This window comes from Hemibagrus wyckioides, linkage group LG10, assembly GCF_019097595.1.
Source record: "Hemibagrus wyckioides isolate EC202008001 linkage group LG10, SWU_Hwy_1.0, whole genome shotgun sequence".
NCBI classification, from domain to species: domain Eukaryota; kingdom Metazoa; phylum Chordata; class Actinopteri; order Siluriformes; family Bagridae; genus Hemibagrus; species Hemibagrus wyckioides.
The window spans coordinates 11696198-11707884 of NC_080719.1; the positions used below are offsets into that span (position 1 = coordinate 11696198).

Below are 11687 nucleotides of genomic sequence, written 5' to 3' on the forward strand. Positions count from 1 at the left end.
GTAGTGCAGCTGGAGTTTCAGAATAACGTTTAATATTCTCATTGCACTTGGGTATGAATGCCATAAAAATACTATTTAATCACATAAAGTCCAACACAATTTCAGGTGTCTGCTTTTAAAATTAATATTAATGTCTATATAAAAGATGTTCCTTTTTTTTTTTTTTTTTCACAAAAAGTCTTATTCAGTCTTGCTGAGGATTTCAGGGTTTGTGCCAGGAGACTTGTAAGTAACACTTTGCTGATAAATAACAAAATTAATGTGAATAAAGGAAATCTGACAATAATAAGTGATAAGTCTAATCAGCAAAAAAGTTCACACAATAGCTTATTCAGCTAGTTTGGTTTATGACAATAAGCTGTGTAATTAAATGTCACTAATAATATAACAGGAATAGCTCTTGGCCACTTTTATTTGGTCAAAGTAGCTCTCAGAGGGAAAAACGATGGAGACCCCTGATCTAAAGAAAGAGCAGAATCACATAAAGTCCAGCAGACGTCTGTGAATTCTGGTCATTATGAATAACTGGCAAAAATGAATCACAATTACTCTCTTTCAAGTTTGAGCTTTACAATGAGCAATAAAATGAGTTTACAAATACAACAATTTTGATAGGGTCCGTGCAGATGTTATCATTATTATATAGATATGGTTGTCCTTTTGAAATTACATTTTTGAAGGAAAAACTTGTTTGTTTGTTTGTTTGTTTGTACCTTCTACGAGCCAATTCGCATGAGATCTTATAAAAAGCTCCTTTTGTGGAATGTTAGAAATGTGATTTTCTTCAGTAATGGAAATACGGAATGTTTAGTTACTTCAGTTCATCATTTCGGGTCTTTAATTTCATTTAACTTCCTTTCAATACAAAACGTACTCCAAAGTACTCCAAAATTCCACAATGACTATCAATACGAGTAATACTATACGTAAATACTTCCGATGGTAGCTTTAAAGTCTCATTTCTGAAGCATTAATCTTTTTTCGAAAACTGTTATTAAATAGTTATTAAATATCCAGTATCCTCCCACACCACTACAGTAAACTGAGGTCTGAATGACGAACGCGCAGAGATGTATGTCGAATGTGCAGTGATACAAAATTACGACGTTCCGATTTGGAGAATTCCCATTTACGAGATAAGTTGAACGCGGCGCTCAAAACAGCTGGATACCCGGATGAGAAAACGTTATCTGATTGGTCTAGACAAGGCCGGGCGTTGTTTAAAGGGATATATAGTTGAACTGGAATTTAATTTTAAACTTCTGAACAAGTAATGTACTTTGTAGCAAAAATATCGTAATACATCATGTATGTAAATAAATCCTCGCGTTTTTTCCGTTTAGCATTTTACATCATTGTTATTTCACGCGCTGATTGGTAAATATCTGTTTAGAAAAACTACATTCCCCACAATGCACCTCTGTCACCCCTCGCTAGTTTGTCAAGCAGTTAAGCGTGAATGGGAGGAGACGTGTTCAGACGCTTCACTGTGCTGCAGCGTCTCTTTTGCCATCGAACCGAGTGCACACCAGGCTGCTGAAGTAAACCACGTGTGAGTGACCTGCGAAAAAAAAGATCAATTTTAACTAAGTATTATCGTGTTTCAACGAAACACCTACCAGCCATGGTGAAACTCGCGAAGGTAAGCTCTTTTCTTTTGATTTGATGTCTTTTGACGAAAATTCAAAATGAAGTCTTCGCATTTACGATTTTAATCTCACCTCCATATACTGTTAGGCTAGAACAATCTCACACACGTATGTGTTTTAAGACAACACCGTTTTTACTATTTGAATTTCACTTCCAGTCACTATATTTTGATATAACTGTGTGCAAATCTTAATACGCCACCATATTGCACTGAAAAATGGTGGATTCAGATTTGAGCGGCCTTAGCCGTGTAGGAAATCAGCTAGGGTTGAGTATTAAATGGCTGCCTTACGGAGAAGTAGTGCTCCTACATAGTGTATGTAGGTCGCTAATTCTTACACGATGTAGGGTATATGAGTAGGGAGTGAGCCGCCATTTGTGATTCTGCCCAAATCTGATTCTAAACTTAAAATGGCCGATACTGGGCCTCGATGCTTTTTGTGCAGGTTACATTCGAACTTTTTTCCCCCAAATTCAAAAGAAAGCAATTGAAGTTAATGTTTTTTCTTGTTTTTAATTAAAAGGTCGGTAATTGACCCTGATACGACAGGTTAGTTTTAAAATGTCACGTACCGGCAACACGCCGCATAAATGTTTCTCTGCTTCACAGCTAATGCTGGTTAGCTAGCCACCTCGGCATTATTTGGTCTGTCATTAAATTAAAAATGCTTGATGATCTAATGCCCATATGTCGTGTGTTTAATATGCTTGTTTTTATAAAAAAAATTTTACTGACGTTTAACTTTGTTAACTAATCTCTTCACGACTCGCTCGGTCGCTGTTTAAATTCGCGGAAAGCCGCGATGACGTAAAAAAATAAACCTCGTGCTGTATCTTCAGTGCACGTGTGTTAACATGGCGCTCCGTTAGAGGTTGTAATAGGAAATAAGCACTTTACCTCTGTGTAGTGTATTAAATATTAACGACGGACTTATTTGGGCTTCTGATCTGTTGCAGAGGTATGCTCTTCGATTAGCATGCTAGGCTATGCCATGCGTGCTGTGAGCCCACGTGGGTTTGTCCCTCATCACACGTGGCCTTTTGTGCCCGTTTATTTGACCGAGTTTTAGAGATCATAACGTCAAGCTTCTTTTTGTAAATATAATGAGTCTTTTGACAATGTTCATATGAAGCTTAAAAGGAAAAGTGCACGTGCTTTTACATGCATTAGTTAATTTAAGTTCGTGACTGCTAATTTAAATTATTTTTTATTAATGTGCCATATACATGTGCCATACGCGGTGGTGGTGTTTGCTCTGCTTTTTCGTTTTTGTTAGTTTTTTTTAAATAAAGTTAATAATAATAAAGATCTTTTTCCCCTAAATGCGTCTAATTCTATTCAGTAACGTAAACTGACTCTCGAGATGAATATAGCCATATAAGCTGGCCTGGCGTAAAGAAAGTGTTCAGTAACGTGGAGCTTCTGACAAGTGACACAATTTGAGTGGTATAAAACTAGTAAAGAAATGCAATAACTGCCAGAGCTTCATGAACACGTGGGTAAAGCACCATAAAACGTTTTATTTGTGCTTGATACTTGCAGGGGGCGAAAAAACAAGTGAAGGAAGCACCACCAAAGAAAAAGGCTCCTCCACCTCCAAAGGAGGTTGAAGAGTCCAGTGAGGAGGACAGTGATGAAGATGAGGTGAGAGTGGCAGCATTTTTTATCAGCACATTGTCTGTGTTATGATCAGAGTCGTTTAATTGTCTGTTGTTTTTTTTCCCCAAATGTATATAAATTAAGGCTCCACCACCCAAAGCTGCAGTCAAGAAGAACACAGCTCCAGCAAAGGCAGTCAAAAATGGAAAAGCCCCTGCCAAGCAAGAAAGTGAAGACGACGATGATGATGAATCTGGTGGGTTCTTCATAAGTTTTTATTTTATTATATTAAATGTAGAGTTCAGGTTTGCTTAGTTTCTGGAAAGATTATATATTGTACAAATGGAAGTGTTGGTAAATATTGTTGCATGCTGCCAGGTGAGGTTTTGTGCCTTTTTTTTTTTTTTTTAACTGTATTATAATAAAAGGATGGAGTGTGTGTTGCATCCAAGCTTGAAACTGGCCATTGAGAATTTTTTTTTTAAATGTTCCTTTCTTTTTCTTTGCTAACAGAAGAAGAGGCTCCACCAGCTAAAGTAGCTAAAGCTCCAGTCACTAAAGCAGCTCCTGCAAAGAAAGCAGCAGCTGCTGCAGAATCAGATGATGAGGACGACGATGATGATGATGAAGAAGAAGAAGAATCTGGTACATGTCCTAACTTAGTGTAGAGCTTAGTTTGACCTGCTTGGTCTTGGCCTGACAATGTGCATGCCGTCATTTTAAATCCTTTTTAAGCATGTTTACAATACATGTTTTTTTCCCCCTCTACAGAGGAGGAGCCACCCAAAAAGGCTACCCCTGCTAAATCAGCTAAGGCCACCCCCGTGAAGTCTAAAGCAACTCCTGCAAAGAAGGAGGAGTCTGATGATGACGACGACGAGGATGGTAATGTATACAACAATAAATTATAAATAGTTTTATTTTGACACAGGTATCAATTATAGTTTCTGAATATTTAACTTATGTGACAGATGATGAATCAGAAGAGGAGGAAGCTCCACCTCCTAAAAAAGCAACCCCAGCTAAAGCAGCCCCTGCTAAACCCGCTGCTAAAGCAGCTCCAGCTAAAGAGGAGTCTGAGGATGATGATGATGATGATGGTATGTATTTGTGGTATAATACCCAAAGTCATAATTCTTTTAGATTAATTTGTTTCTATACAGTGCACAGATGATGAGTATTTAGGGACTTAATACTGACTGTAAGTGATGTGGTGTTTGTTCTGATGTGCTCTGTTTCTCCTATTTCAGCTTTGCTTTAGTGTTGGTTCTCTGCAGTACTTAACATTTTGTTGTTTCTAATACAGATTCAGAAGAGGAAATGGACACGACACCGGCACCAGCTAAAAAAGCAGCAGTAAAGAAGGCCAAGGAGGAATCTGAAGAGGAGGAGGATGATGATGAAGAAGAGGATGATGATGACGACGAGGAGGACGATGAAGAGGAGGAAGAAGGTAGAAAATTTCTTTAGTTCATATGTACTTTTTTTTTTTAAAATATTGTCTCTAATTTTTTTCCATAGATATTTTAGATATTTTTTTGTACTTCATTCCCCACCCCACCCCCTCAATACCAGTGCACAGATGATGACGCTCAAGGGACTTAATACTGACACTTGATGATTTTTTGTTCTGATGTGCTCTGGTTCTTCTGTTATGTTAGTTTGTTGTTTTAACCCCCCCCCCCTTTTAAATACTTCATTTGTGATCATTCCCCCCCCCCCATGTTATTTCCAGAAGTTAATGGTTTTTTGTAACCTATTTTTTAACTCCAGCCACTCCAGTAACACCGGGAAAGAGGAAGGCTGATGTAAAGAAGGATAAAGAAACACCACCAGCCAAAAAAGCCAAAGCTGATGGTGAAAGTAAGATTCATTTGGAGTTTTAAATGTCTGTCTGTTAGCTGTTTGCTAGAGAATATGAAAGGAATAAACTGAGTGATGGTGTTACTTTCAAAAGCACAGTACATAAACTCTTGTCCTAAAAGCTTTAAATCTGAATTTTGTTTCATATAGACTGCAGATTCTTCCATCAGTGTTAAATAAATGTCTGCTTACATTTATATTGTACATGTGGAGTGTCTGCTGTACAAGTCCCTGTGAAGGAGCTGTAACTAAGGAAATAGTACCATTTAATATAAATCTTTATATACCGGTACATTTTATTTTCAGCTGTCCAACCATTAAAGCCGCTGCTATAGAAAATTAATCAACATCCTCTGACCAATCACAATCCAGTATTCAAAAATGATATAAGAAAATACAATATTCTTCTAGTTAATTGACCTCTTTATTTGTATACTTGAATTAATTATTCACACCATTACTAACCCATGTTAATGAACAGTTTTCGTTGTCGGTGATGTTGATCTATTTTCTTTATTTTTCAGCTTTCAGTTTGTTTATTGGTAACCTGAACTCAGATAAGAGCTTTGAAGAAATTAAAGAAGGCATCAGCAAATTCTTCAAGAAAGAGGGCCTTGTAATTCAGGATGTCCGTCTTGGAGGGTCAAAGTGAGTATATTTTTAATTCATGGCCATAAGACAACATTTCAGAGTTATTTACAGTGCAAATTGGTAATTTACAGAAACAGTAACATACGAATAAAGAGCAACTAAGCCTTTGAAAAAGAGATGCAAAATTATAGGGTTGGGTTGATTTGACTAATATTGAGATCCATTTGTTTAGGGGTTGTGGGTTTTCTTTTTGTTTTGTTTTTTAATTCTTTTAAAATTAATAGAAGCAGGTAATTTGCATTGACTCTTTAATTCTGAAAATGTATTTAAAAATTTTCAAGATTTAAACGATTTTCTGTTTTTCTATATCGTGCAAATATAAAGTTGGGCTTTTTACTAATGTATATCAAGATACATGTTACATATTGTAGAAAGGTAGCACACGATATGTTTTCAAGTGTTATGTGGCATTGATGTGGTTTAATCGATTTTTCGTAATTATGCCCATTAAGCATCAAGTAATTTCTTTTGGCCTTTATCTTTTGTGGGTTTTATTTTCTGTTGCTAATCATTTAGCTTGCTGTTGCAGGAAGTTTGGTTATGTTGACTTTGGCACAGAAGAGGAGCTTCAGCAAGCCCTTGGTCTCAACGGGAAGAAGTTTATGGGTCAGCCAATCAAACTGGACCGTGCAAGAAGTAAAGAGGACTCTCAGGAAAGCAAAAAGGGTAATGTGTGTTTACTTATTAATAGTAATATTAGACATGTGCTGATTTTTTTTACAATATTAAGACAATCTTGACATTCATTGCAATACAACAGTCAGCATGTGCCTATTTAGCACTCTAAGGAAACCTCTAAGGATATGATGAAGCTTGTTTGTTTCCTGAATGCACTTGTGTGTGTGTGTGTGTGTGTGTGTGTGTGTGTGGGGTTTAAAGATAGTCAAGTACTGATCTGGTGGCACGTTTCATTAAATCTGCTTTATTGTATGCAGCACTTGGCTAATTTTATTTGATTCATTTGTGTGCAGAGAGAGATGCTCGGACGCTGTTTGTGAAAAATCTGCCATACTCAATAACCTCAGATGAGCTGAAGGAGATTTTCGATCAAGCACTGGATATCAGAATACCTGTTGGCCACAACGGCACCAGCAGAGGGTAAAACACACTAAATCCAGAAAGCTGTTAGCTAACTAGAATAAACCAGTGGTAAACTCTCATATCAGAAAAAGGAAAATGCTGGACTGTAATTAAAGAATTTGGTTTAATTAGCATGCAAAGATATTTGACACAATTTCTTATCCTTGACAGAATTGCATATATTGAGTTCAAGACAGAAGCAATCGCTGAGAAAATGTTGGAGGAGACACAGGGCTCAGATGTTCAGGGCCGATCCATCATGGTGGACTTCACAGGCGCCAAAAGCCGACAGGGTGGCAAAGGACCAGGTGAGTTTTTAACCTTATACAGACAAGAGTCCCATAAGTAGTCACTTGTATGAGAGTTGTAAAATGGTATGATGGAAAGATCAGGTCTGAGCAGCTTTGTTTACATGCTAACCTTGTGTACTTAAATGGATGCGATTGCACCTTGCATACATTCATACAGCTTTCCTGCTCTCTAGTGGATGTATGTATTTTAATATGACAATCTTAGTACGTTTAATTTGTTGCTGCTGTCACTTTAACATAGTGCAGGTCTTTCCACGTGCAGTATCAAGTGATAAACCTGGGATAAATGGGCTTCATAAAAATACATAAATATAAAGTTGGCAGGAATAAACACAGCCTTAATGAACCTTCATGCTGATGCGTTGATGTTAAAATATAGTCTTTAAAAATGTGAGGCTGTAGGTTGTGTGGTTTGTTCTCTGGCTAAACAGTCCACAGTGAGGGAGTAACCAAACTGCAAATGTCACATATGATGAACACTTTGTCTGTCTGAATCCCCATGTGGCTCTTAAAGATAGTCAAGTCCTGATGTGGCTTTATACAGTCAGCTTCATAAACCAAGTGTGCTTTCAGTTGATAAAGAACACACTGATTTTGGAATGTGTCCATAACTAATTATACATTTTTCTCCCTCTTTAGTTTCTGCACCTGCAAACAAAGTCCTGGTTGTAAATAATCTAGCGTTCAGTGCCACAGAGGAGTCTCTTCAGAGCGTGTTTGAGAAAGCTGTCGCTATCAGAATACCACAGAATAACGGCAGGCCGAAAGGGTAAGTGCTCTCACATTGAGCTTTTTAATTAGATTTTTAATCTTAAAGAAATAAAGAATCTTGGGAATTTGCTAGACAGTGTTTTACTTGCATAGTGAGTAACTGACTTGTTTAATGCCACATATGATGAACATTTTGTCTATCTGAATCCCTATGTTGTTCTTTAAGATAGTCAAGTCCTGATGTGGCTTAATTCAATAAACTACTGTCAATAATGTCACTTTGCTATTAGTAAATTAAGCATATTTCCTTCAAAAGAACTAAACGTATGTGCATTGTTTTCAGGTATGCTTTTGTTGAGTTTGAAAGCACAGATGATGCCAAGGAGGCCATGGATTCATGCAATAACACAGATATTGAAGGCAGGACCATCAGACTGGAGTTCAGCCAGAGCAGAGGAGAGAGTGGAGGAAGAGGAGGATCAGGTTAGTGTGACTAACAACCTGGTCTGTTCAGGATAAAGCCACTCATTTTAAGTGCTTGGCAGTGTAGTCACATGATTTGGCTGCACAGATTCATAAATGGAACATAAAAATTGGAACCTAACATAATGTAACCTTCCTGTGTTTAGAGTAGTATAATACCACAATCCTCTTATTAAAAAAAATCCCATTTTATTTCCACTCTATAAAATGAACTAGCAACTCCTTGGTGAATGTTTTTAGCCGTGATCAGTTGTCTCCTTGTGACACTTTTTCAGTCTCTAATATCATTACAGTAATGTAAAAATTGGCACTATATTAAATGTTTTTTGTTATCCAAGGAGGTATTTGAAACATGGCTAAGATGAGACCTTTAACTTTGTATTGTCTTTTCTTTTCTTTAGGACCCACAAAAACGCTGTTTGTTAAAGGCTTATCAGATGAAACAACAGAACAAACTCTGAGGGATGCTTTTGATGGTGCTGTTGCTGCCAGAATTGCTACAGATAAAGATACAGGATCATGCAAAGGGTAAAAAGGAAATTATTATTGCTACTGCTAAATAGTAAAGGTGGACATTATAACCCCAGATCATATAACTGACACTGATGTTTTTTAGCAGCACTGTCATACATCATAAATATCTTCTGTCTCAAAAAAGGTTTACTGGTGGAAGTGTTTTTTGTTTTTGTTTGTTTTTCCACAGTGTTTGAGGTTTTTTTTTCTCAGATTCAGATCAAAATTAACATTGCCTTGTAATTATTAAGAAAAGGAAAACCTTAATATATGTAGTTCTGTTATCTTCTCATGAGCTCCTCTCTGTCTGATGGTGACGGAGCATGGATTCGCACGAGAAGTAGATTCACATTCACATTAATACGAGTCTCTCCTCTAATGATGGGAGTTGCTTATGTCTGATGTGAGACACTTGACTATCACACCTTTACTGTTTATCCTTGATAAACAGTAAACTTTTGTGGTTCAAGTAAAAGTAGAACCTTTTGTGTTTCAACATAATTGAACCTCAGGCATCATAAACTGCACTTCATTTATGCTAATGAATTTTTGATCAGTCTTGTGATATAATCTGCCCTTGTTCTGTCTGTTTTTTCCATGTCAGCTAATAGAGGTTGTGTGTTTTGCAGGTATGGATTTGTTGACTTCGACAGTGAGGAAGACTGTAAAGCAGCAAAGGAAGCAATGGACGATGCAGAGATAGACGGAAACAAAGTGACTCTGGACTACGCCAAGCCTAAAGGAGAAGGAGGAAGAGGTGGAGGACGAGGAGGGTTTGGAGGCGGATTTGGAGGAGGATTTGGAGGCGGCAGAGGACGAGGAGGATTTGGAGGGAGAGGAGGTGGAAGGGGTGGATTCAGAGGAGGAAGAGGAGGTGGTGGACACCGTGGAGGCGGAAGAGGAGGATTCAGAGGTAGCTGAGGCACCCGTTTACATAGTCTCAAAAATCCATAATGCATTTTATCATGGTTCGAGTCTGTTATGCTCATGTAGTTACAATATCTAAGCTTAAGAAGCTAGCACTATTGTTGCAGCAGACTTAGGATCTTAAGACTGATTATCCCCCCTTTTCCCCCCAGGTGGCCGCGGTGGTGGAGGTGGAGCAAAACCTCAAGGAAAGAAGATCAAATTTGACGATTAAAAACTACCTTCTTTCTTCTTCTTTTTTTTCTTTTTTAATATTTCCAAATACACGGACTGTATTTCTGCTTGAATGGTCTTTTGGGCATTCCAGCATCCATATTTTTCTGTCTGAAAGCTTCTTGCATCCTCATATGTTTCTCTTCATCTCTGTGCATCTTCATGTTTTCCCCAGTTTTGTGGGAGAAAAGTTGAAATGTGAATGAATGTTCTTTACCCCGCCCCCCCTTCATTTTTACTGTTTTTGTTAAAATATCCTTAAAAGATTTATTGTTTTTGTTTTTGTTTCTTTTTAGTTTTTTTTTTTGTTTAAGTTTGCTTTAGGTGCGTGTTTTACCGTAAACTGTACAAAGCATATTATGGAAGATGAATGATTAAACATGCCCAAAAACGTGTTTGGGCTTTTTGAAATCTGGTTAATTTGTGTACTGTCATAAATCTGTGTGTTTGTGTGCGAGAGAGATGTTGCTTTGATCAGAAATGCCTTGATGGTTTGTAGAGATCAGTCAGTCTCTGGACTATATCTAACTACATAAACTTTTTACTTGTGTGTTGGAAGTGATGAATTTTAAATAAACTAAATGATTTGTAAAAGTTGTGCATCTTGTTATTTTTAAAATTAATGAATAATTGAGTGTCCTGAATCCCTATTGGAAACTGCCTGTGTGAGCAGAAAATAAAGGCACAATTTATTTAGGTACTTATTTAGATCAGCTAAATTCAGAAATGATATATTATGTAATTGTTCTCAATTCCTTGGGTGACACATTGCGTTGTGTTTCCAACTTTGCTTCCAACAGTTTGGGGAAGGCTCACGTTGTTAGTCAAGCGTCTACAAACCTTTGCCTATATACACTTATCAGCCATAACATTATGAGCACTGAGAGGTGAAGTGAATAAGACTGATGATCTCATCATAGCACCTGTTAGTGGGTGGGATATATTAGACAGTAAGTGAACATTTTGTCCTCAAAGTTGATGTGTTAGAAGCAGGAAATATGGACAAGTGTGAGGATTTGAGCGGGTTTGACAAGGGCCAAATTGTGATGGATAGATGGTATCTATAAAAAGTGGTCCAAGGAAGGAACAGTAGTGAACCAATGACAGGGTCATGGGCAGCCAAGGTTCATTGATGCACATGGGGAGTGAAGGCTGGCCCATGTGGTCTGATCGAACAGACGAGCTACTGTTGTTCAAATTGCTGAAGTTACTGCTGGTTCTGATAGAAAGATATACAGAATACACAGTGCATCACAGTTTGTTGCATATGGGGCTGCAGACCAGTCAGGGTGCCCATGTTGACCCCTGTGCACCGCCGAAAACACCAAACATGAGCATCAGAACGGGTACCACGGGGCAAAGGAAGAAGGTTGTCTGGTCTGATGAATCATGTTTTCTTTTCAATCATGTAGATGGTGGGGTGAGTGTGAGCCAGCGGAGGCAGTGTCATGCTTTGGGCAATGTTTTGTTAGGAATCCTTGGGTCCTGCCATCCATGTGGATGTTACTTTGACACGTACCACCTACCTGTTGCAGGCCATGTACACCCTTTCATGGAAACGGTGTTCCCTGATGGCTGTGGCTTCTTTCAGCAGGATAATGCATTGTGCCACAAAGCAAAAATGGTTCAGGAATGGTTTGAGGTGTTACCACATATACATAGATACCAGAGCACATCTTCAGGGA

At 37.9% G+C, this 11687-nt stretch overlaps 1 protein-coding gene and 3 non-coding genes across 5 annotated transcripts; all 4 read left to right on the plus strand.

The window, feature by feature from the left end:
* Positions 1–1458: 1458 nt before the first annotated feature.
* On the plus strand, positions 1459–10422 carry ncl (nucleolin). Of its 2 annotated transcripts, none has more exons than XM_058401179.1 (17): positions 1459–1642; positions 3194–3295; positions 3395–3506; positions 3764–3895; positions 4022–4135; positions 4222–4350; positions 4557–4703; positions 5024–5113; positions 5638–5761; positions 6294–6430; positions 6736–6862; positions 7016–7152; positions 7795–7924; positions 8210–8349; positions 8751–8877; positions 9492–9775; positions 9942–10422. In XM_058401179.1, exons 1-17 carry the CDS (start codon positions 1625–1627, stop codon positions 10001–10003), a joined length of 2112 nt encoding a protein of 703 aa, XP_058257162.1. In that variant the 5' UTR covers positions 1459–1624; the 3' UTR covers positions 10004–10422. The 2 variants fall into 2 exon arrangements, with proteins under 2 accessions (XP_058257162.1, XP_058257163.1); XM_058401180.1 differs by having other exon boundaries at positions 4022–4131; positions 4221–4350.
* LOC131360996 (small nucleolar RNA SNORD82) lies at positions 4414–4481 on the plus strand. The gene has a single exon (XR_009205946.1). It is a non-coding gene; the product is annotated as a small nucleolar RNA SNORD82 (small nucleolar RNA).
* On the plus strand, positions 4826–4889 carry LOC131360995 (small nucleolar RNA SNORD82). Its single transcript, XR_009205945.1, has one exon. It is a non-coding gene; the product is annotated as a small nucleolar RNA SNORD82 (small nucleolar RNA).
* LOC131360993 (small nucleolar RNA SNORA75) lies at positions 9146–9276 on the plus strand. Its single transcript, XR_009205944.1, has one exon. It is a non-coding gene; the product is annotated as a small nucleolar RNA SNORA75 (small nucleolar RNA).
* Positions 10423–11687: the final 1265 nt, after the last annotated feature.

Bases quoted from the DNA above. Each gene is read 5' to 3' on its own strand.
- ncl (XM_058401179.1), top strand. The intron at 3,507-3,763 runs GTGGGTTCTTCA...CTTTGCTAACAG, and splicing joins CGACGATGATGATGAATCTG to AAGAAGAGGCTCCACCAGCT. The intron at 7,925-8,209 runs GTAAGTGCTCTC...CATTGTTTTCAG, and splicing joins AATAACGGCAGGCCGAAAGG to GTATGCTTTTGTTGAGTTTG.